Genomic DNA, 26,864 nt, shown 5'->3' on the forward strand with positions numbered 1-26,864 from the left:
ACAGGGACTGGTTTAAGGACTCACTTTAAATTATAGTAGATGGTACCATGAAGTCAAGTTTGTATCCAAACAGGCATTGAGCCTGGAAAGCAGCCAGAAAACCACGCAAGATCTGCTTTCTGAGAGATAAAATAGAAACCCAAGACATTTCAGCAGCAAACTTTCACAAACAAATCTCAAAAACACAACTTTAGCTATTGATCAAACAAAGCTTGGAAAGGTGTGACCTTCTCAAACACCATTCTGTAGCCTACCACATAATTTTTTAATTTTAAAAATTACAGGAAAAATAGAAAATTTAACCAATATTATTTGTAATAATATCCTGCATATTCCCACTCCCAACTTCAAGTCTACTAGTAAGAGATTCATTGAATTATGCACTCTACCCAGCACATTCTGAAAAGCACACACTTAACACTTTTATTCAGTTCAATTAAATGTTCTAATTCCTAGGAGAAAAATGTGTAAATATTACTGTTCATCAAATCTTCCTCACTAACACAACTCAAAGCTCAGAGACTCCAACATTATAAGCTAATAATTCTTCTGAGGCCAAAATAGTTTGCATCTCTGAAGTCTACTTTATCTGACTTCAACTTCTAACTAGAAAAAAGAAGGGGAAAAAGAGGACTTAGAAGCGGCCATGGACCTTTTCCCATGACCATTTCACATACTTTGAAAAACTGAATACCTTTACTCAGATAAGCAAAGAATTATCACAAAGACTGAGTGGGAATGGGGTCTACAACCAAGCATAAGACACCTGGGTGACTCTATTAAAGCTGTAAGTCACACTATCAGAATGTAAGGAAACACTGGCTAGAACAATTACCTCAAAATATTTCTGTTTCTCCTGTTTGGTTTTCAGTTAATCATAAATGTGTAAATCTTGGCCTAACTAATTTAGGGGAAAACATATAAATGTAAGTAGGTAAGAAAAGTCAGTAACATAATGATAATAATAGCACTTAAAAAACTGCAGAATTATTATGTTTGATACAACTCATGAACTAAACAACCCAGAGTTTATCTAAATCAACTCCTCTATCAAAATCAGACTTCTCACTGCCAAATCAGACAAAAGAGAAGAAGTCCTAAGTAAGGGCTGAATCATGCAGGAAAAAAACTTTACTTGGGGCTCACTACTAATGACAATTAACAAGTTCAAGGCAGACTTCTTTAAAGGAAGTCTTGCTTTTAAAAGAATGGTGCTTGCCTCATTCGAATCCCTAATAAATACAACAAAACCATTATTATTCTTGTTATTACTCTTCTCATCCCTTGGATTAACAGATGCTAAGAAAAGATCAGAGAGGAGTTAAAACTCTGCCTCCCTTTCAGGAGCCTCAGGAAATGTGGCCTGCTCTTCCTCCTGACAAGTCCAAGCACAGCCCATGGTTGAGGGTCAGCTTGAAACACTCCCCCATTGAAGGATACAAATTTCTGAATGGATAACTCAAGATCACAGGTAGCAAAAACATACTGGAAATTCACAGTGAAGATGGAGGAGCCCTGCTATATTGGCAGGTTATGTCCAGTAGCCATGATTCCCAAGGATGTCCAGTATCATGACTGTGGCTGCTGCCTCTCCACCTGTTCTGCAACTTTTCCACTGATTCTACTATCTGCTTCAGTCATTCTAGTAAATTGTATTTCTATTTAACATGGCCAAAGTCAGACAGTGACTTTGTATAGACACTTGCCTATAATCCCAGCAGTCAGGAGGTGGAAGCCAGTCCAGGTTATAAAGCTACTTCAATGCCAGCCTGGACTACCTAGAGAAACTTTATCACCTCCTACACTCAAAAAAGCCAAAATCAGTTTATACTTTAAGGAACCCAGAATTCTGTTTGACAGGCATCACTATTACCTCAACTTAAAATTAAACAAAAATTTGTTTTAATTTGTCACTTTCTTTGATAATATCATTTCACTTAGAAAAATTAGAAAGTAGAGATAAGCACAATGAAGAAAGAAACATAATTTTTAATTCCACAGCCTGAACAGAAAACACACAGGCATTTTGGAGTACACCCTTCTAAGCGTTCTTCTAAAACAGACATTCTGACACATAGTACAAAGCACTGAAACACTAAGAAGTCTTTAAGCCAAGATGACCAATAGACTTGAGAGCAAAGGGGCTTCTTTTCTCCTTCTCTATTAATAAGCCAGGAAAACATATATAAACCAGGGCTATCTCTGGCAAACCCAAGTATATATTTAGTTACCCTATATATCTAAATAGCCCATCCTACTTATCAGAAAGCCCTACTTTTTAAATTTAAATTTTTACAATGATACATAAAAGTTGTACACAAGTACCACATATCATGTGAAGTTTCAATATATGTATACATGGTGTAATATTTAAATCAGGGTAAATATTATCTATCTCTTGAAGCATTTATCATTTTTTTAAGGTAAAAACAGCCAAAATTCCTTTCTTCTACCTTTTTGAAATGCACAGTACTAAGTCCTAACTTGAGAAATAGACTTATTCATCAGAAGAGGTTATAAATTATAAATTATTCTTTCTTAGCACAATTTTTTATTAGTTGTTAAAATGGGGGAACAAAAAGATAAATCTAAGTTGTAACCATTCCAATTTTCTTACAAAAAAAATTCTCAAACAAAATCTACAATTTTAGGTCAGAAAACACAAAATAGTTATCACTCCTTTCCTTCCTATTAAGTCAGAAAAAAATGTTGATTTATCTTTACACAGAAAGTCACTCAAAAAAACACAGTGAACAATGGCTTTTTTTCTAAATTATCAAAGCACCACTGAAGCAGTTATATCTAGTTCTTTGCCACCAAAATAATACATGTTTTTGCTTTTACTCCCTGTAATGGGTGGGAAAAGGATGCTGGAGAGGGAAATACACTGAACATCAAAATACATTGTTTCAAATACTCCTAGAAGCTGACCAGATGGGATGGGATGAGAGCAAAAAATAAAAACATAAGTAACACAACCTAGTTGGTTAGAACCCGATGTAGGAATAGTACCCTACAATATAAAGCAAGAACAGAAAAGCCATTAACTGGTAGAAAACAGAATCCACATTCAATTAAAGTGATACATGGTTGGTTAAGAACAAGAACCACAGTTTTAAATAAAATATTACCATATGTGCTTTTGAGGCCTTTAACTGCACACATGAAAATATTTAACCAATATTTACAAAAGCATTTACTTACCAAGTGTTTACTACAGTTTAAGTTGCTTAATTAAAATAACCTCTGGGTCCAGGTGCAGTGTGTGAAGCCTATAATCCTAGCTACCTGGAAGGAAAAGATCAGAAGGCTCTCAGATTGAGGCCAGACCCCATCTCATTCAATGGTTGGGCACAGTGGTGTGTGCTCATCATCTCAGCTATTGAATAGGAGGACTGTGGTCCAGGCTAAGCCAGGCAGACAGCAAGACCCTCTCTCAAAAATAACCAACATAGGGGCACTGGTGCCTCATACCTGAAATCCCAACTACTTAGGAGGCTGAGGCAGGGAGGATAGTGGTTCAAGGCCAATTTGGGCAAATAGTCTGAGACCCCCATCTCCAAAATAACCATAGCCAGAGCATAATGGACTGGAGGTGTGGCTCAAGCAGTAGAATGCCTGCTTTGCAGGAAAAAAGCCCTCAGTTAAACCCGGGTTCAACAGAAAAGCAAATAAACAACATAAAAAGGGCTGGTAGAGTAGCTGAGGTAGTAGTATGCCTGCCTAGCAAGATAAAGGCCCTGAGTTCAACCCCTAGTACCATAATAAATAAATAAACTTTGGGCCCAGAGTGGCAGTACACATCCGTAATCCCAGCTACTCAGGAGGTGGAGTTAGGAAAGATCACAACTCAAGGCTGCCTCCCATCAAAAATGAGAGACCCTAGCCAAAAAATAACTGGAAGCGAAAAACAGCTGGGGACATGGCTTAAGTGATAGAGTACCTGCCTACTAATAATGTAATATAAAATATAACATAACGTTCTCTGGTGGCAGTATTACTCCAGCTCACAACCTGCAATCTTAAAAAAAGATTGGCTACTTTGTTTGCCTTTTAAACAATGTTCACTAACAAGTTTTACCAGATCAGACAGAAGGATTTAAAGGCAAAAAAATTTAAGTATGCTAAGTGAAAGTACAGAAATGCTGTCAGAATAAAAAGTAAATCTAGTTTTTAAAGGATTGCACAGTAAGAAAAGGATGTAAACTTTATTTTGTACTTGTGCTGCTAAAGAACTCTAATTCTGATACCAAAATTAGATGGTAACATATTGAGGTATGTAACAAGACTGTTAGGCTAAATTTAGATGTTCTTCCTTAAAGAATCCACAAGCTCCTAGTCTATTTATTGAATGGTTTCTTGCCCTAAACATTTTATCTACATTATTTCAGTAAAACATGATTATCGAATTGGTATGCACTATTATATCTACTATACTGGGATGCAGAGAAGACTACCTACTTAAACAAGGTAAACAAAGCAATTCCAATAGCCAAGCTCATTTGAAAATATGGCCTGACTCCAAAGCATGTGACTATACCTCTGTCAAGTCACCATCATACCACCCACCACCTTTCTTCAATATATACTTTATATTCATTGTCTCCGTAAATCCACAAAACTCTATATGAGATGGGTATTACCATCTTTATTTTAGCTATTAAGAAAACTAACACCCAGCTAGGGGTGATAGATCACAGATAGGTACTCGTGGGAGAAGACATAGAGAGGACTGCTGTTTGAGGCCAAGCAGCCAGCCCAGGCAAAAAGTTCACAAGACCTCATCTCAATCAAAAGCTGGGCCTGATGGCACATGCTGTCATGCCAGTTAGGGCAAGAAGCATAAATAGGGGATCACAGTCCAAGATGGCCTTGAAGAGGTTATACAGCTTGCCAGGATTTAAGTTGTGGTCAATGGCTCTAAAACCCATGAACTCTTTCAATATATCATGCTGCTTTCAGCTCTAACCATTTATAAATCTATCATCACAAGATACTTTACAGGAAACAATGATTCTGTGCAGGAAGATCAAGTCAGACCTGACTTTTCATTACAATTATAACTTTCCATTTTCTCCCAAAAAATGACCAATTTCTCAGTTTTGCATTATCAGTCACTCCTTCTACCACCCGTCTCAAGCAGATGATTATAAATAGTGCAAGAAATTTGTAAGAAATCATTCTGCCAAGTAAAAGTCACTGACCATGTCATGATCTGACATAATCTGCCTGATAACCTTAATCAAAGTCCAAGGATCAGGTCAAGTTTGGTGTTTATTTTTTAAAACAAAAATTAAATATTTCCCAATGTAATTTGTTTTGTATCATTATCACCTGGTTGACGACAGGCAGCATTTCTAGGTCTTCTACTTCACCTATAAAATGAGTATGATCTCAAATGATCCTTGTACTTTAAAGCTTTAAATTATCTGATGTACACCCCCTCTTCCTTTGCCTCTGTGAGGAAGAGTCTGGAAATTTAACTCATGGGGATTGATAAAAACCCACAGTAAGTAAAGTAACCCTTATTGAGTTCTACTACACACAAAGATGTACTCACTGGAGGGGCACATATATACAAACAACACATAAATACACACACACACACACACACACGGACCAATCTGAACTAAGAAACAAAAAATCCATCTAGACCTTCTGCTTTGCTACCATCTTTGCATAGATGCTAACACAAACCATCTATTTTCAATTCACACCCATTCAAGCGAGGGCCTAAGCTGGTCCTCAGCAGTTATGGGCTCACTGATGAGTCTTCAGGCAAGTCCAATATCCAGTCCTGAGGAATGGGTGACCTTTGGTTTGACTACAGCTGCAAGCTGAATGTGAAAGCATAAAACTATGAAACCTTAAGTTTGCTAAGAAAGTAGCATTTCAAACACAAATCGACTTTTGTATTCTATTTATCCTGGTAGAATATGTGCCATGGCTCAAAAAAAGCATCCTAAGTCTACCTGATGACATTTCACGGTTGACAACACAAACAGATCAAAGGTGGCAAGATTAAAATCAAAACCCTAGTCATTTGCAAAACAATTTTCAATAATGGTGAACTTAGGGCTGTGAACAAAGTTGGGAATTTTAATAAAACTCAAAATTTGAGGAAAAGTAAAAAAGTAATTCAGCTATGAAGGTTACATTCTCTCTAAATTATGGCACATTAATAAATATCTGCAATTCAGCAGATTAAATCAATATTTTATTAGTTCAATTTAGAGTGCTGCCTAATATTCTGGTTGCTGGCATCAGTAGCACGGGAGGAAAAGATGACCAGCCAAACAGGCAAAATGAAGCCTCAACTCTGCCATTAATTAACAGGATATGGCACAGGATTCACAGGCAATTCAATAGAATGGGTACTTGTAAATGGAAAAGAAACTACCAGAAAGAAGCTAGGGTGGAAGTGCTAACAGGGTGCTGGCCCAAATCCAGGTAGTTTGTCAGAAAGCTTTTCCAAGTGTCCTGATCCCAACCAACCAAAATTCCAACATGGGCTGGAGACCTCACTGATGGCAATAAGAGTCCTCCAAAGTTGGGTAAAACAGCTAGGGAAAGAAACAATTCACAAAGCTTCTCAGAAGACAGTTTAATAAGATCCTGCCTAATACTTTCAAACTTAAAAATAAATTTAAAAAAATTTTAAAGAACACTTCCTTACAAATTGGGAAAGAATTTCTTAAGTCTTTATTTAAATAAACATTTCTGTCAAGACTATCAATCAGAGGACGATCAATCAGAGTATAAAACTCACTATCATACTACAGTAGGTTAAAAGGCACTATTTCTCAGGAAAGTGGTATAAAAGGGTATACTAGACCAGGCACCAGTGACTCCTGCCTGTAATCCTAGGTACTTGGGAGACTGAAATCAGGATTGTGGTTTGAGTCCAGTCCAGACCCCACCTCAACCAACAGCTGGGCAAGGTGGTACATGTCTTGTATTCCAGTACTGAGGAAAGCATGAAATAAGAGGATCACAACCCAGGTCGTCCTGGGCAAAACCTGAGACCCTATATCAAAAGTAAACAGAGAAAAAAGGGCTGGAGGCATGGCTCAAGCAGTAAAGCACCTGCCTACCAAGCTCTAAGCCCTGAGTTCAAACCCCAGTACCACAAAAAAAAGACGTGGGGGGTGGGGAGCGGGGTGGGGGAGGGGGATGCTGAGAGACAGAAGGAGTTTCTGGGTCACAAGGGAGAAGGCATTTGATGGTGAGGCCTAGACAGAGGGAGGAAGGACCAGGGATGGCAGAATCAGTAAGGACTTTAAATAAAGAGCAACAGACTGTCAAAGACCTCCATTCACCACACTCAGGAGACTCCTTTAGGAAGTTAAGCCTGGAAGGGATGCAAAGAGCAGAGGAAAACTAGGAGAGGCTACTGTTCTAAAAGAAACTAAGCAACTCTGAGGTCAAAGGAACAGCTAAATAAAAAGCAGCACAGTAAATTCGGTCAGGAGCAAATAAATAAATAAATAAACCGGATCAAGTGAACCATCTAGACGTAGACTATGGTGGAAAAAATGAGAAAATAAGGTAACTCCAAGACTCTGAATCTGGAGCCACTTTAAAAATTAAAACAAGGCCAGGTGAAGTGGCTCATGTCTATAATCCCAGCTACTGGGAGCCAGAGGTCAGGGGGATCATGGTTCAAGGCCATCCTGGGCAAAAAGTTAGCAAGACCCCATCTCAATGAACAAGCCACACATACCTGTCATCCCAGCCACATAGGAAACCTAACTAGGAGGACTGAGGTTCAGGCTGGGCCACGCAAAAACTTAAGACCCTATCTGAAAAATAACTAAAGCCAAAGGGACTGAGGGCATGGCTTAAGTGGTAAAGCATGAGGTCATGAGTTCAAAACTCAGTACCACCAAAAATAAATAAATAAAAATTAAGCAGAGTGACAAAATTTTACAGTAAGAGGGGTCATCCTGAGGTCACCAAAAAGAAGTTTAAAATCAGTGGGCCCCACTGTTGTAGAACCTGGTAATTAAGAAATAATACGAGCAAGGAGCCTAGCGGAGAGATGATAATGGCTCCAGCAGTTGCTGCAATGAAAAGCATGAAGGTTATATCTGTGTAAGAAAAAATCCTTACTATTTGCTGGGCTAAGAGTATCTATCCTTATATAGACCTCAGAAAGATTCCTATTGTCTTCTACTTTTTCTGAAATATATTTATGATGTTCATTTAGACCCTCAGAGGTAGGTTATACACCAGGTAACTTTTGTCACTGACCCCAGAGATCTTACAGCCAGTCACATTTGACAAGACAGAAAAAGCAAATGAAGCACAAACTTACCATACAACCTACCTGTCAGTATGGTTAGGAAGGGATTAAACAAGATGATGAGTTTGAATCTGAGATGTCAACATAGAGATGTAAAGTACACAGCTAGACACATACATCTGGCAGCTCTGAAGGAAGAGCTGCAGATATAAATGTGGGATCACCGGCATGCAGATGGTATTCAACACCATCAAAACAGATGAGATCATCTTCAGAGACTACAGTAAAGACAAACAGACCTACCATAGAACCCGGAGGAAAGGCTGACAACTGGATAATGGATAAACCAAAAAAGAAACTGACAAGCATTGCTTTTAGTTCTTCATCTTCTCTCCGAAATTCCTCAATAATCAAAAGCAGAAATATTTTATATTAAAGCATAAATACGTACTTTAGTACATTTCAGTGCCAGGCATTTTCAGTACTAAAGACAAACTATGAATTTTACCAACTTCAATAGACTGTCAGTTAATACCAGCAATTTTTCACTTGCCCAGACCTGTGAAGAAAAAAGGGATTTCATGTAAGTGTCCCTTCCAGATAAAAGAAGCTTTTCCCCTTTATATGAAACATTAACTCAAATGTCTTCAAGACTCAAATGAGTGAGAAGATATAAATAGAAAATACTGGGTCGTGGATCTGCTATGTGCCTACATTTCTTAAGGGCATTCAAATACAGTATTTTGCAGAGAATGATGGAAAATTCTGGTGCAAGAATGAATTAGCAATGAAAACCACGCCTTCATATCTCATAACTACTGTTAACTAGATTTTCTTATACAACTTGAGCATCACTAATCCTCAAATGTTTCCAAATCCAAACCATTTTTAAATGCTGACAATGACAGTACAAGCAAAAACTTCCATTACCATGGAACTTTGTTTCATGTGTGTAAGCATTTAAAATGTCTAAAATTACATTTAATCTACATATATAAGGTGTATGTAACTATAAATGAATTTCATGTTCAACTTGGGTCCGAACCCAAGATTTATTTCTGTATATGCAAATATTCCAAAACCCAAAACAATTATGGTCCAAGCATTTCACATAAGGGACAGTCAAACTGAATTTAATATTCACTTTTCTCTATAGATGAAATGCTAATAAATTCTGTGCTATAAGAGAAGACACTTTTTAAAACTAGTCAACGCTGTGAATGGGGAAGCTACCTCTAAGCCTTAGTAAAATAGAGATAATACTGCTATGAGAACTAAACTGAAAGAGTTATGGGTGAAGGGAAGAGAAGGCAGAGAATATCATGATGGGCTCTACTTTTTTTATTCCCCTCCCAGTACTGGGGGACTTGAACTCAGGGCCTAGAGCCTGTTAGTCCATTGCTCTACCACTTGAGCCACACAACCAGCTCACCCTTCTTTAAGCATATCATTGGTCATCAAAGTGTCAATAATGCCCACACAGCTACAAGAATCATCTAAGTGCCATTTACACACACACAAAAAAAGCGAAACCTTTTGTTGGCTTTTATTATTCAAAGTTTTTAACTATCAACTGGACAAAATATGACAATTTAATGGTGCCTAACAAGGAGTATTAAAACAGCTGTTAAAATAAGAAGTTTAATTCTTGGTCTTTGAATTGGCTGTGTCAACATTTTTTTCATCATCCCCTGAAAAAGTTGCTACTAAATGTGAATCAGTCCACTTGTCTTAGAAATTGTATAGAAAGAGAAGGTTTGTAATTAAAAACCAAAATGTCAAACCAGGCTAGACAAAAAAAAAAAAAAAAAAAGATACAAATATGAATTCTGTGCTAGTTATATATTTGCTGTTTCATGGCCAAGGATGGAACTCCTAAACACTCAATACACCCTTACCTTCCTACTCGAGACATCCTTTCCAGAAAAACATTCGCCAATTTTGGTATTCAACAATGCACTCTGAGGCCTAGGGGGTAAGTGCTGGAAAACAGTTTTGAAAGTACTTCTACTAACTGGTATGTGATGTTGTTAAATTGTAGACTTACTAGTTTTCTTACCTACAATGTGGGAATAGAGCCATCTATAGCATATACCTATAAGGATGTTTTTGAGAACTTTTAAGAATTAAACTAACAGTGAGCAAGTTATCGTAGCACACAGTTGTAATCCCAGGAGTGCTTAGGAGGTTTAGACAAGAGGATCAAAGGATGAGGTCAGCCTGGGATACACAGTGAGACCCTATCTAAACTAACTAACTAACTAAACATTGAAGAGAAAAATTCTCTGTGAAGGCAAAGGCAGTTATTTTTCCCCCCTGGCTAGAGCAGAACTAAGAGAACAGTATTAGTGAAATTTAAAATAATCATTCTTGCATGCATAAGGCTCTGTGTTCAATTTCCAGGGCAGAAAAAATAAATACAATAACCATTCTTGATCCTCCCCCACCCCACCTCTGTTGTAGTACTAGGGATTGAACTCAGGTCCTTGTGCTTGCTAGGTAAGTACTCTACACTTGACCCAAGACACCAATTTCCATTGCTGGTTTTCCTAAAAGAGAGAACTGTTCAAATCAATTTCTTTGAACTATCTTCTAAGAATCTGAGTACCTTAATTCCAAAAATGGAAGTTACTAGACTTAAGTCCTATCTAGAACCTTAGCTGAATCACTTAACCATTTGAGGCACTAGTTTACAGAGTGGAGGCTGAACTGTATTTCCAAGTTGTTTTCTTGCTATCATGCTTTTTCATTTCATTCATCACTCTATCCTGGTTAAAATTAAGGACCAGTTAAATGCTTACTAAATCTAAGCTGCATCATTCATAGATGTACTTGTGCTTCTAGTATCACAACTATATTAAAATTAGAGGAAAAAACACCAGGTCAGTTTTATAACTATAATAACAAGCTCCATTTCTGTCACAAGCAGAGGCTACGCTGCAGCCGGAGAATATGGTCGACCTCAGGACACCAGCCTCAGGAGAAGCTACTCAGGAGTACATGGCAATAGATGAAATGGATGCCGCACAGCTCATTATGCCCAAATATAATTTTTTCATTTGTGTACCTTGAAATAAAAATTTGTACCTAAAGTGAAATGGAAGTAACCATGCCAGGACACCAGTACAGCAATAAATCCATTCATACAGTCTTCCTTTAATTACAAAGGCCTCACAAAAAAATTGACAGTTCTATTATGAAGTTTTTTTCTTTTTTCTTTTTGTGGCAGTAATGGGGTTTGAACTCAGGGCCTTGTGCTTGCTAGGCAGGCACTCTACCACCTGAGCCACATCCCCAGCAAACTGACAGTTCTAAATTGAAGGGAAAGTCACATGTAACAAACCAAAATGTTTATTATATCACAATGGATACTTTAAAGAACCTTTCAGTTATTCAAACACAGACAAATGATATTGCAACTGATAAAATAAATACCCAGTAAGAAAGAAGGCAAATTTTTTTTAATTTTATTATTGTGCTGGGGTACATCATTGGCATTTACAAAAGTTCTCACAATGTGGCAAATATACATACTTGAATTCATCCCCTCCATCATTCTCCTTTAATTCCACCCTCCCCCGCCCAATTTCTGGCAGTTTTTCTTATAGAAAAGATGGTGCTGAACAAAAAAAAATCTTTTTTTTCCCTCTTACAAATCTGTGTTTAATTTCATCAGATGTCCTTTCAATAAATGAATGCTAACACTCACCATAACTTAATTATAAACCTTCCTCAGCCCTGCATTAAACAAAGACTCCTTCTGCAGGGTAAGGATTAGTCTAGTCCCAGGAAATGGTTGGTCCTTTTTCATTCTTGGTTCAAAGACTACATTAATAATCATTAGCAAACTATACCAGAAAAGGCTAGTGAATGGGACAAGAACTGAAATTCAATCAGAAATTTTGTTTTTGTTTCTTTTTAAGCTCTGGCTAAAACTGTATGGCAAGAACAAACAGGCTAAATTCTCTGCAGTGTGTTTGGGTAAGTGGGTGGATGAGTGGGTTTTAAATACCATAAACTATAATTTACCTGTTTCTTTATATCATTTATCAACTTAACACAGAGTTGCAAACCTGTCTGTATTATTTTATCTTTTCCTTTAAAATTAAGCATTGTAAAATCCAGCTACCTTTGCCTTAATACAGTCTGTGTTAAGCTAACAAAACATTAAAAAGAGGACTTAAAAGCTTGGTAAGTGGCTCCATGGCAGATTAGCAATGCTTGTCCTTAAGGGGACTGGGGGACATGACTAGCTCCTACGAAACCTCAGAATAATTTTATCAAGGTACAAATGACTAGTGAATGCAATTTCCTTTAAACTGCTAAAATGAGTTACAATAAAGGGAATAAACTATTTTACCCATATGGTATAATACTGTCAGTATAAAAGGGCAAATGATTAATAAAAACTGGAATAGGGTGAAGCTTAAGAAAGAAAAGCTTATAAAGGAAATAATACTCTTTTCTAAATGAAAGAAAGTTAAAATAACAGAATTCATTGGCATTCTTATCTGAAAATAAAGATCAATGTTTTTAATTGTAAAATTAAAATTTTAGCTCCTCAGTAATGCTAGTCACATTTCAAGTGCTTGGTAAGGCATTACAGATATTATAGAATCTTCCATTGCTGCAGAATTCTGTAAGACAACATCAGCCTACAATATTTTAAATGATTTATGGAAATTATACTAAAAAGCCAACCAAGGGAGCATACTCCTACAGTCCTGGCACGAGATAGGAGGATCTAGAGTTTAAGACCAGCCTGAATTACCTGAGACTAGGTATTGACTTATACTAAATTGCATACCTAGAATGTTACTTCTTTCCCAAGTTTCCTTTAATCTGAGTGTATCTAAATCAAGTTCTCACTTTGTTGGTAAAACATATTTATGCCACTTGCCAATTTAATTTCCCCTGTAAACACAGGCACATATGGTATAGGCTTGAAGTCTTTGTCTAGAATCTAGACAGGATTTAACAGTCACTGTTTTATCAATAAATGATACTGTTTCTCAACTTCTGGTAGGGATAAAGTTCTTCTAAAAGAAGACTGCGCTTTAAAAACATTAAAATTTTTATATTATGTGTATTGTACTTACCTACCTGATCATATTTGAGTTCTAATATGTTTGCTTTGGAGGTAATGTGAGCAACCCACCTGAGAAGCATCAGAAATCAGACAATTGGTAACAGAATAATTTAAAAAGTGCTGCATCTAAACCAAATAAGCAATGATCAACAACAGAAAGGTAGCTCAGATAACTGTCCAGTTTTTTTTAACCGGAAATTAAATGTTAACACTACCCTTTTATTTAGGTGTGACATAAAAATCTTAAACATTAATTACAACCTAAAATTTAACACTTTAGAAGTATCAAAATGTCTTGATTTCTTGGTCAAGTTTAAGGTATACTACCTACCTCAAGAGTTTTCAAATAGAGGGACTTGGCATTTGAATGAGGGGGTTCAAAGGTAGAATGACTGAGCACCAATAACTAAGGTTCCGATTTACTTCCCTAATTCCCCAAATCAAACTTTTTCTTGTATGTTTTATAGGATAAGCTCTAACAATGGTTTAACTGAAGAAAGATTTTGCTACTAAAACCAAATCTAAGGGCTACTAGGGGGATGTAGCTCAGTGGACGATTGCTTGCCTAACATGTAAAGGCCCTAGGCTCAATCACCAGCATGTCAAGAAGAAAAAATCTGAAAACTAACATTAACACGTATGACCTCTTGGACCTGTTAAAAGATTACAACCAGTCCATGGGAAAGCAGTGCCACAGGGGACTACACCCTATGGTCCTTCTTGAATAAGCTTCTAATGCTCATCTCCTTCATGAAAATCGGTAGCCAGCCTTATTTGAGAATTTATTACAAGTAGTAATCAATCACTGTGTTAAAAAAATAAATTTAAAAACCAAAAGAAATTTAAAAAAAAAAAAAGGTGAGGGTGGGAAAGCTGGGGTTTGAACTCGGGGCTTCACACTTGTCAGGCATGTATACTACCACTTGAACCATGCCACCCCCTACCCCAGCCCTTTTTGCTTCAGTTATTTTTCAGATAAGGTCTTCTTATGTTTTTGCCAGGGGTTAACCTCAGATTGAGACCCTCCTACCTATGCTGCCCACATAGCAAGGACCATAGGAATGTACCACCATGCCCATCTTAAAGGCTGAGATGGGTCTAGCTAATTTTTTACACGGGCTGACCTCATATTGCCATCCTAACAATTTCCACCACCTGACTAGCTAGGATTACAAGCGTAAGTCACCATGCCCAGGATTCAAAAACAAAAATTTTAAATTCACATACACACACATTGTGCAACTCAGCTGATGCAGGGAAGTTCACAGTCAGTCCCATGTTGTCATCAGTTTTGTCTAAATTATTGTGCCATCTGCTGAGTTTCCCTGCCCTTAATTTTGTGAAAACACGTCTCACAAAAAGCAAATAATATCCTAAAAGCAGGGTAAAAATTGTGGGAAAAATGAATGGAGCAGTACCACATTCTGAGAATTTGCCATTTTTCCTCAACAGTCGTCTTCTGGGAACCATAACCTGCAGATACCAGGGGTCTAGTATACTAAAAAATAGGCCAATTTGCTTCCAATCCTCCTCAAGATGGTCCAAACCCTGAATGACATTGGTGCATCTATCAGAATGCTAACAAGGAGAAAGAATGGAAGAGGAAAATGGGAGAAAAAAATATACAGTACCAAATTGGCAAGAATCTGGAACACAACCATTAGGAGTATAGGATTAGTATATTCACTTTGGAAAACTGGCACTACCCACTAGAACTCAGCAGCTGCATTCCTAGGAAAAGACTTAAGAGAAATGCACAAAGACTGACTTACCAGAAGACATAAAAATGTTCACAGCAGCACTATTCTGAAAAGTCACAAAAGTGCAAATGTTCTCAATGTCAATAGTAAAATGGATAAATTCATATAATGAATATTATAAAGTAATGAGTCTGACTCAATTATAACTACAAACGATATGCATGAATACCACATTGGTGGCACTGGGAGACGACGGGCCAAAAGTATATACAGAGGATTTCTATTTACATAATTTTCAAAAACAGAAACAATTGAATAGCCATATGAAAAAAAAAAAACACTAATCTCAATCCTTACCTTAATTCTTAAACCTAAAATGCATCACAGTCTCAAGTATTTGATCTAAAACTTCTAATAGTAAATCTAGCAGAAAATCTTAATGACTGTAGGCCTGGCAATGATTTCTTTGGTGCCACATAAAAACCATAAACTAAAAAAATTTAAAACATCAAAAGCTGGATACATATAGTCTTCAATTAATTCTAATAAAAACAGAATATGCATAACTAAGTGCAGAGAAGTAAAACACAACCAGCCACTGTGCCATCTCATTCTCTCAGAAAAACAAAACTCTGTCCTGCAAGCACAAAAACAAAGGAATAATGGCAGAGTGGGAATTGGAAGAGGGAAAGACAGCCATGAGAAATGTTTGACCTAATCTTCAGGTTGGGAGCGGGGAAAAAAATGGAGAACAGGCTTTTTTCTGACTTCTGTAACTACTCTTAGCTCACCACACATATGGAGGAAAATACACTCAGCTTAAGTACCCAAGTGAAGGACATGTTGGTCCTGAGTCCTTTTTCCATCAAATGTCTTTTACGTCCTTCTCCCTTCATTTGGTTCCTTTCATATTTTTTAATTCTCTTCCTTCCATTCTCATATTCTTCCAGGTTTCTTTGTTTGCTACTCAAGGCTACAGTTGTCCCTTCTCCTAAGAAACTCGAAAGTAAGAAAAGGAATTAAAATAGACACAAAAATAGCAGTGAAGCATCTGAAATGCGGTTATACTGAGGGAGGGACAATGTATCATCTCTGTCACTTTTTACCAATCTTGTTTATTCAGCATTGATAGACTATAGACCACCACATGATAATAACAATATGATGGTCTCTTGCCCTCCCCCCTTTTTTCTCCTCTCCTGAACAAGGCAGCTAGCAATTTGTTAATTCAGTATTTACTACCTATTAGCAGGAAGGTAAGGGGAAAAAAAGAGTGGGCGATGGGGGAGAAGAGGAATAGGACCAAAGCACGTTATATACATGTATGAAAGTGTCATAATGAAAGCCATTATTTTGTACAATTAATATGTGCTAATAAAAATGGGAGGGGGAAGGCATCCTTTCTCCACATCTCCCAGAGTTTGCTGTGTGGCTCAAAATAGAATTTGGAACCCAGGGACCTCTGTTCTAGGATTTGGACCTAACCAAGGAAGAGCCAGGAGTCTGCCCCCAGTCCCTTATGTTACAAACCCAGTTTCTTATGTGGATTGAGCTTTCTGTTGTAAAGTATAAAGTAGAAGACAATTATGTGGCAATCCATTATCTTTCCTACAAGAGCTCAAATGGTAGAATGCCAAGCATGAGATTCTGAGTTCAAATCCCAGTGCTGCCAAAAAGGAAAAAAAAAAAATGTCTCCTACAGGGTACAAGAATCTGGGAAACATAAGTATGGGGCTTTGGGTTCTCAGTTTTCTTATCTGGAAAACAGAGGTAAAATTGTGGGCCTGAAAGGGAAGTCATAAAAATAAAAACACTTTCGAATCTTAAACATTTACTGAGCATCTGTACTGTGCCCTACCATGCTGGGCCAAAAGGAAACAAGGACTAGAAAGTCTCTGCATCCCCCCTCACAGGTGGCAGCCTCTGTCCTTTCACCACAAACAGGACTAAGCAATCTTTCCCAACACTGTAAAGAAACCCATTTAATCTGTAATCTCAGCTAAGCAGGAGGCAGAGATAGGAGGATAACCATCCTTTTGGTGCCTGTACCCTAAGAAAAAGCAAGCCTATATTAGGAACTGTTATTTAGTTACTAACTTTTAACTGATTGTGGACTTTACTAGTTACAATATCCACTTGCATTTAACAATAGCAGACATACACCAGATTGAGTGTAAATGTAGACTCTCAGCTTCTCCGACTCCCTCAGCCCTCCCTGGAGTCAGCCTAGACAGGTTGGAAATAATAGCTGTGAACACTGGGCTCAACTCTTCCTTGTCAGAAATTCACTGAAAAAGTAGCAATATACTTGGACAAAAAATTTGATACAGAAAATCACTTCTGTTTGCTAAGAATCGTTTCAAGATGATTTGTCAGAGTTCTCCCGACAGCCATTCCTTCTGCCCACAAATTTCTCCTCACTCATTTGCCTGACTCCCTCCCCTCTACCTACAAAGAACTTGGAAGTGGCATATGGTTAGATTCCCAAAACCTCCAAAAACAACACCCTCTCCCAAAAAAAAGGAGATAAATAATATCTATACTGTTTAAGTGACTGCTACCTTTAGCCTAGCTATTATGGTTATTATTCCTTTTGCTACCTTCCTGTTCTAACTTATAAACCCCAGCAGAGCAGCTAGGAAAGGAGAAGAAGAAAAAACAAGCATCAGTTTTTCATTAAATATTCAGTTTATTACATTAAATGGGGGTGGGCATGTAAAACTACCTAGCACCATCTTCATCATGTTTAAGATAATTAATGGATTCAACAGGCACTTAATTAAAAACAGAAAATATCCACAGTAGGATTTATTCCTTAAACCTCTTGCAGTACATCATTTGTTTTATATTCATCATCAGGCACCCTTTTTTAATTCATTCAATGATGTTCTCTACTCCCAATTTTTAAACTTCCTCTCTTTAAAATACAATAACCAACAGTAAGTTGTAACTTCATAATTTGGAAATATCAGTCAGCCATTCTGGTGGGGGGGGGAGGGGCTGGGTTTTGAACTCAGGACTTCATGCTTGCAAAACAGGTCCTCTACCATTTGAGCCACATACAGTCCAGCCATTGTGAACAGAAGTACTCCACATCTCCCTTACAAAATGATGCTGTATGAACCTCCACTATTTCATTAAATTTAAAAACCTAACTCTGAATTTTAAGGTCATACTGATCTGTTGTTACACTTCCTAATTTGGTCAACAACAACAACAAAAACCCTCCTAAATTCCTTTATAATTTACTTTAAATCATATTCCATTATAATTATACTTTAAATTTTTATTTTTCAATGAAGGCATCCTCAAAACTAACAAAGAAAAGTTGGCATTTTTAGCTGTTTTTCTCACTTTACAAAATTGTGCAAACAAAAATAATTCAATTAATACTAGCTCCTGTGACAGTAGTAATTTCCTTTTTCTGGGTTAAAATAAGAGACAAAAAAAGATTATCAGAAACATCTCATCACAGGTTCTGTATCTATGACATTTTATATTTAAAAGTACTGTTTCTCTAACTCAGATCCATAAAATGTCAAAAGACCACTATATGTTGCAGGAACAAAATTGGTTGTGCTTGAATGACAACTTTTGGTTTGACACAGCCAAGAACATTCTCCTTTCTTTTAAGGTTTTGTTTGTTTGTTTTTGGTGGTACTGGGGTTTGCACTCTGGGCCTCACTCTTGCTAGGAAGGCGCTCTACCACTTGAGCCACTCCACCTGCTAGGTTCTCCCCTCTTAAATGAAAGAAGTTGTGTTTCATCTTTTATCCTGTCTACCAATAGATATTTGGGAACAATGACAGTATTTAAACTCCGAATACCACAGGCCATCAAGCCTGAAACTACTAACTTTAATTTAAAACAAAATCAAATCAAGGTCTTAAACTGTATTAACTGATGAATAAGAAACTGAAGCATATGATAGCAATGCTAATGCTACTATAAGGTATTAAATTCCTTAGAAGGATATAGTGCTACTAGGCCATGGAATTTTTTTAACTCAAATTATTTTTGAAGTTCTTCTGAACAAATTAAAAGGCCAAATGCACTGACTGATTACTGTATGGCTTTTAATAATAGAGGGGAAGGGGTATTTCCTATTGTTAATATTTTTACATCAATTAAACAACTTCCATGCTTGCAAAGCATTGAACTGATATATAAGCCACATTTAACATCCATTAAGTAAGCATATCACAACTGACAAATATATCTCTAAGCACCCCCAAGACAACAATAAATAAAATAATACCAGTAAAACTATGTATAAAGTTATCAGTACAGTGGTTGATTTCCAAACTTTAAAGTCATGACCACATGTCCTCTCTTTCCTTCAAACAACCCTAAGAGCCTAAGTAAATAAATAAAATCACCAAAATATTTTAGAATATTTTTCCTTATAAGAATGTATTTTAACCAGAAAAACTTCACCCATTCCTAACTTCTTTTTCAATAATACTCATCCACTCCATTCAGTCCTCAACTTATCAACAGAATTCATACCAGAAAGGCTAATAAAATTATTGCTGTTATTTCATTGAGTATTTTCTTCCTGGTACAAAACTCTAACATTCTAGTTAACATTTAGACTGTTCGCTACTTATACCCTACCCTCTCCGACTCCAATCACCACCATCTTACTGGCAGGCAGAATATTCTCAAGACTGAAGATTGTTTTTCAACTCAACACACACAGTGCTTAAATCAGATGGCTAATCACAAACCAGAAGATAGAAGCTACAAAAAAAAAAAAAAAACCACACAGACATTCCCAAACTCTTTTATTTTCAAGTTCTACAGAAAGTTTTACCTAATTATACTAATAAATCAATATAACATGATGATGTTGCCATAAGATCATGTACTTCAAGACTAGTGTACTTTATATCCATTTTGTCATGGTAAGTTCAACTAATTTTTGTCAGTGTTTTTCCTGAATCATCTCTTAACCACCAAATTATTTCTCTGTAGTTGCCTAAATTTTAAATCTATGAGCAAAAAAGAAAAGCCTGAAAATTAACCCTAGAAAAGGCATTCCTTTAATACAAAATAGCAACATTAAGTAGAAATGTTAGGTAACCAAGAGAAAGGTAACCATTAACTGTTTGCCCAAAAACCTCAATCTAAAACATTACATAGTATATACACAATTTTGATAAACAGGGTGAACATAGTATTTTCACATCAAAATAAGGAATTCTAGTCTCATTTTTTATTTTGGTTAAAAATATCTTAATTCTGTTTATAATGCAAATAGTCATTTAATGAAGTATCATCTCACGGGTATATGACTGACAGATAAAATAATTGCTTTAAAAATACTTCTGAGTCATTTTGTCCTTACCTGCAGGCATGAACCATTACTGCATGCAGTGACTGTTCCATTTCCTAGCACAGACTTGAAGAAGCATATCTCTTTTTCAGAATGTGACTAATCTGTGGGTTTGCAATTCCTAAGCTATTTACATATGGCACTCCCTTTCCACATAGAAAATATTTATTACAACCAAAAATCAAGTATTTTTAACCTAGATCTTACAAATAACCTTGGTTAATCTGTGTAGCAGCAACCTCAAAATATAGAGATGAAATCTAATCAAAGTATTCCCTTAAGGAAAGCAAGATTTTTGTTTATTGGTTAAATTATTTTTTTAAAGCCAACAGCTGTCACACATGAACCAGAGGTCTGCTTAGTTATGGTGTACATGCTGCAGCTGATTAGCTGTTTAAAAAAAAAAAAATTACCCTTTGCAAAAGCAGAACAGCTTGCCCAAATACCCATCTTCAATACAGCACAATACCAGCATGCAGTACAATATATTATATAGCAAACTTGACAAGGAAAAATATATATATGTCCTGTTCGTTTCTTAGCAATGCTACACCATTAATTGTTCATGCAAGAGATGTAGCTGTACCTTTCTGAAGAGGACGACTTCTCAGAGTTAACTGACATCAGCAGCTCAATCTTCTGCTTGATTTCTGGAAAAATCAGAAAATATTCACAACCAAGATTGCCTGCCCTTGCTTCTAAGCCTTATATCAAGAGATTTTTCTTCTCTAATCCCTTTTGTTCAGAATGAGGCCACAAGATTCACAGTACTTCTGTTAGGACTGGGATTCAATGGTGCTATAAAGGGAAAAAGCTCCAGAGGCATCAGGCCTTGCTAAACTATGCACATGACTGTTTATGAAAGCAGGAAGTACCATTTTTTTTTTAAGCAGAGGGGTGTTCTCTTTTTTTAAGGTAGAACAAGCATAGCTCTGTAAGAAAGTTTTAAATTTGGCAAATTAAAATACAAACAGGAAATGCTAAAATAAAGATTAAATACAGTGGGTAATGTGAGAAGCCTGGGTAATGACGTTTCCATCTGCAATGGATACATACGCAACCTTTGGCTGCTTCTACCTCACTAGCCCTAAAAAATATGGCTCAGTGAATCATTTTTGTCACTTAAGAATGAAATATTAAACCAGAACCCCAATTTAATGATTAAAACATGCTTAACCTTTGTTATAATCACTTGATTATTTTTAATTAAAGATATATTTATTATCTAGTCCCTAATTCCTTTAGAAAAAGACAGTACTTGTTTTACACCTTAATTTCCCCCTCCTCCTTCGCAGTACAGTACAAGTGAACAAGCAACACCCAGTTACCGAACAGAGATAATATTCTTGTCCTTTTAGGAAAGGACTGGCAATGGCCCGTCCAACAGAAATGTAAGCTCCAGTTCAATTTAACTAAAAGATAATTGCCGGTACCAATGTGGAAGATAACAGACTAAAAGGAAAAGATGAAAATAAGAGGGAGAAGGAAAAGACAGAAAAGAAATATAACATGATTTCTTTAAACACCAGTGACTGCCCCCCACATAATTTTAAATGAATAAAACGTGGTCCTATTATTTCATGGTAAAGCCGTTTTCCTAGTCCTAAGAAGTATTTCCAACTGGATTTTAAAAATTAAAGTAGGCTCTTATAATTAAAAAAAAGTTCACATACTAAAAATAAAAGACATTGCCACTGAAATGAGTTAACGATCTCAGGATGTCAAAGCAGACCAACAATTTTTTTGTTTTTTCATTTTTTAGGGTAAAAAATATTAATTTTTAGAATGTTGGCTACAAAAATCAAAGTATGACAAAATATAAAGGACAAAGGAATAAAAACTAGTTGCATAGAGCGAAACATACATGCAGAGAAATATCCTCTGTCAATATTGTTAAAACAAGGTACTTTCCAAATTGTTCAGGCTTAGAGCTTTATAAAACTGGCAATAACTGGCATGGTAATGATGAAACTTACCTTGACAATTCTGAGGTGGATTACAGAACACAGCACAAGCTGTCATAGTGAACATTCAGTAAAGATCCTCTCCCTCTTTTACAAAAAGCAGAGTGTTAAAGAGCTCAGGCTCTGCCTTTGATTTAGAAACAAGCTACTCCATCATTTTTTTATAGCCATGTGACCTTAGAGAAATTACTTAAAGTCTCTATCTCTTCTCCTGTAAAATGGGGATAACATTTTCTACTTGAAAATTTATTGTAAGGATTTAATGAAATAACCAATGAAACATCTAATTAAGTATTGTGCCTGGGTATGTAGGTGATAAGCCTTCCCTACCTACAGTTATACAGTGCCTAGCAAAGGATAATATTACCTCAATAAATATTTACTGAATGAGTTAATGAGACAAATGAAGACTGTCCAATTTTAAATAGCTTTTCTATAGCTTGACTCTATCTTCTTCCTCTTACCAACCTCAGCATGTACTTTTTAAAAATCACTGTAATGGAACTGTACGTGAAAATTTAACCAGATTCCTCTCTAGAGGATTATATTTAGTTTTTAATCTATCTACTTCAGAAATGAGATTACACTTGAATCCACCTTTAATTTTTTATTTCAAAAAGACTAAAAAGTTGCTACTTCAGTAACATCTACATAAAATCAGTGCATTTAAGATGAGAAGGTCCAAGATTACACAGCTCTAATGAAGTCTACACCCGTCGTGTAAATATGGGGGAGTTTAAGCTATAATCACTTTGTGGCTAGTGACTTTGCAAGCCAAAGAGGATTCTAGTTATACACAAAGAGATTCCAACATGATTTTCACATTTTCTGTAGTCAGGTGTGTCTATAGCTCCAGAAGGGCTGAAAGATTCAGGAATGGTGACAAACACTGTCAATATCATATCCTGTGAGGCCCATGTATTCAATCTATGCTACTACCATATCCATACCATCCGAGTCTGGTTACTCCCCACATTCATTAAGAATTCCAGAAGCTGTATCTCTGACTTCCACTTGACACATTACCAGCCATAATCCTGGGGGATTCTAGCAACCATATTAATATGACTTCCTAAAGCCCATTGCTAAAGACCTTGGCATTCTCAATCCATGGTCCCTTGAACCTCTGCAGCACCTGAGTCCCATTTCCATGACCAAACTTAGAACACTTGGAATACTGCAAACTAGTCAGCTATTTTTCAGTTATATTAATTTCACCTAGGGAAGTATCTGAGACCTTATACTTTATTTTTCTACAATTACGTAGTCAACCAATCCTTTTCTTTAATTCTAGTCTCCCTATTAAACTTAGAAAGGTCTTCCATACATTTGATTTTTTAAAAAAACTTCATCCTATTTTCCTCTAATATGCTTTATAATAGTGTTCTGCATGTACCTCCCTAGAATTTATTTTAGTTTATGATTTTGTATAGAGATCCACTTGGATTTGTAAGTCACATTTTAAAATACATTCTCCCCATCCTCACAATGACTCTCTAGACCACTACCACTTCTTGGTTCTTCAAAAGCAGCAGTCTTACAATCTTATAATTACCTATTAATTAAACCATCCACAGTCTCAATTTATAATTTTAGGCCAATAAATACTCCAAACAGTCCATCAACCTGATTGTTTCCCTTCAACTTGTATCTGTATTCCATATGCTATCTGTCTACCACACTGCTACACTTAAGTGCTCAAATATACTTGACAAAACAGTTACCAGTTCCTCTACATCTCTCAGCCTTTAATCAATCCTTTACTACAACTCTCGTGGCCCAATTCCTACTCCTACCTAAAGACCATGTTTCTTTACTTCACACAGAAAATAAGTGGTTCCTTAAAATTATGGGCCAGGTGCAGTGGTACACACCTGTAATCCCAGCTACTCAGGAGGGAAGAGAGCAGGAGGATCTTGGTTGGAGTGCAGCCCCCAGCAAAAAGTTGGCATCTTAATCACCTCATTTCAATAGGCACAGAGGCACGTGTCTGTGACCCCAACTACATGAGAGAAGAAGGCAGGAAGACAGAGGTCTGAGGCCAGCCCTGGGCCTCAAGTGGGAGAGCACCTGCCTAGCAAGTATGAGGCCCTGAGTTCAACCCCCCGTACTGCCAAAAAATAAAGTTGTAGTTAACTGAATTTCATGATAATTGTTTCTTCTCGTTTAGTCATATGTGCACACATTGTTTGGGCTATTTCCCCCTTACCCCCCACTCCCTCCCACTTCCCCCTCACCCCCCCACCTTGCTTTCAGGCAGAATCTGTTCTGCTCTTATCTCTAATTTTGTTGAAGAGAGAGTATAAACAATAAAAAAAAAAGACAAAGCATTTTTGCCAGTTGAGATAAGGACAGCTATACAGGGAGATTCCTAGAATTCTTTCCATGTATAAATGTGTTACATTCTAAGTTGATTCATCTCGAACTGACCTTTTCTGTAGTTCCTGATCCCCTTCTCATATTGACCTCTGTCGCTTTAAAGTTTCTGTATTAGTTCCTCTGCAGTGAGAACCTCAAATGCTATGCTTTTTGAGTTTCTTACCTATCCCCCTAACTCCCATGTGTGCTCTCACCTTATCACGTGACCCAAGTCCAATCACATTGCTGTATTTGCCCTAGATCTGAAGTCCACATATGAGGCAGAACATATGATTTTTGGTATTCCTGAGCCTACCTAACCTCGCTCAGAATGATGGTCTCCAGTTTCATCCATTTACTTGCAAATGATAAGATTTCATTCTTCTTCATGGCTGAGTAAAATTCCATTGTGTATAAATACCACATTTTCTTAATCCATTCATCAGTAGTGGGGCATCTTGGCTGTTTTCGTAACTTGGCTATTGTGACTAGCACTCCAATAAACATGGGTGGGCAAGTGCTTCTGGAGTGACCTGTGTTGCATACCTTTGGGTATATCCCAAGGAGTGGGATTGTTGGATCATATGGCAGATTTATGTTTAGTTTTTTAAGGAGCCTCCAAATTTTCTTCCAGAGTGGTTGCACTAGTTTACATTCCCACCAGCAGTGTACAAGGGTTCCTTTTTCCCCACATCCTCACCAACACATGTTGTTAGTAGTGTTTTTAATGATGGCTATTCTACAAGGGGTGAGGTAGAATCTTAGTGTGGCTTTGATTTGCATTTCTTTTATGGGTAGAGATGGTGAGCATTTTTTCATGTGTTTTTTGGCCATTTAAGTGTCTTCTTTTGAGATAATTCTGTTTACTTCAGTTGCCCATTTCTTTATTGGTTCATTGATTTTGGGAGAGTTTAGTTTTTTGAGTTCCCTGTATATTCTGGTTATCAGTCCTTTGTCTGATGTATAGCTGGCAAATATTTTTTCCCACTCTGTGGGTGGTCTCTTCAGTTTAGAGACCATTTCTGTTGTTGTGCAGAAGCTTTTTAATTTCACGTAGTCCCATTATGTCCATCCTTTCTCTTAGTTGCTAAGCTGCTGGGGCTCTATTGAGGAAGTCCTTTCCTATATCTATTAGTTTAGATTTCATGATAATTTTGTTTAAATTTCTACATACATCATAGAAGGACAAAAGTTTCATTTTTGTTCTTTTCCTTTAAAAGAGACAGGGTCTCCCTATTCTGCCCAGGCTGGCTGGCCCTGACCTCCTAGGCTCAAGCAATCCTCCTGCATCAACCTGCAGAGTAGAGGGAGGGGATCTACAGGCTTGTGCCATCACACCAACTATTGTTTGTTCCTTTAATGCTTTTATTTTTATAATTCTTCATAACTCTAGGTCTTTCCTGAGATTATCATCTTCTACCCAGCCCTTTAATATTAGTGATACCAAGAGGATCCTTATCATTCACCAAACCTTCCATTTATATTTTGATAGCAACAGATGTAAGGACACCAACAATGACTGTATATGTATTATCAACCCAATACTTTTTCCAACAACTCAAAATTCATATATCCTCACCTCAAACCTCTACTATAGTTTCTCCTACAGTTACCAAATACCTTCAACTCATTATCTAAAACTGAACTCATCAAATTCAACCTGATGTCCACATTATGTTACATTACGTTATTTCATTTTGTTTTATTCTTGTGGTAGAGATTAAACACAGGGCCTTGAGCATGCTAAGCATGCCCTCTACCCCAGATTCTCCCCCTTTATAATCTTTAACTCAGCGAACGGCGACACTACTGCCCTTCCAAGCCACAAATTTTTGAGGAATCCCATTTGAAATACAATTCTTATGTTCTCCCTTTTTTTGTATCTTATCCCATGGAATACTGTGGTCTATTCTGTGTGGTTGCCCAAACCCACCATGCTTTCTCACTCCACTAAAGTTGTTTTTAGTTTCTTCTCCCCAAAACACCACTATCTATATATAGTTTATCTCCCTGATATATCCAACTCACTTTTCTAATCTCAACCTCAAATGTTACTGCCTTCCAAATCCTTCCAGACAAAATTAAGCTTGCTCCCTCTGCCTCTCTATATAGTGCATATACTTACATTACACAATTATCAAAATATTATCAATTTCTTGTTTAACTCTCC

At 36.8% G+C, this 26,864-nt stretch overlaps 1 protein-coding gene across 15 annotated transcripts in view; it reads right to left on the reverse strand.

Annotated features, from left to right (window-relative positions):
* Srpk2 (SRSF protein kinase 2) overlaps positions 1-26,864 on the reverse strand; it is a 200,325-nt gene that overhangs the window by 99,417 nt on the left and 74,044 nt on the right. For 11 of the 15 annotated variants that reach the window (XM_074064938.1, XM_074064936.1, XM_074064937.1 and 8 more), the window contains one exon: positions 20,959-21,022. The exons of the other annotated variants lie outside the window; for them this stretch is intronic. In XM_074064938.1, coding sequence (XP_073921039.1) covers positions 20,959-21,022 — 64 coding nt within the window. The remainder of the gene's footprint in view (positions 1-20,958; positions 21,023-26,864) is intronic. 15 annotated transcript variants of the gene reach the window in all.

The sequence above is a fragment of the Castor canadensis genome, chromosome 2 (assembly GCF_047511655.1).
Source record: "Castor canadensis chromosome 2, mCasCan1.hap1v2, whole genome shotgun sequence".
Taxonomy (NCBI): Eukaryota; Metazoa; Chordata; class Mammalia; order Rodentia; family Castoridae; genus Castor; species Castor canadensis.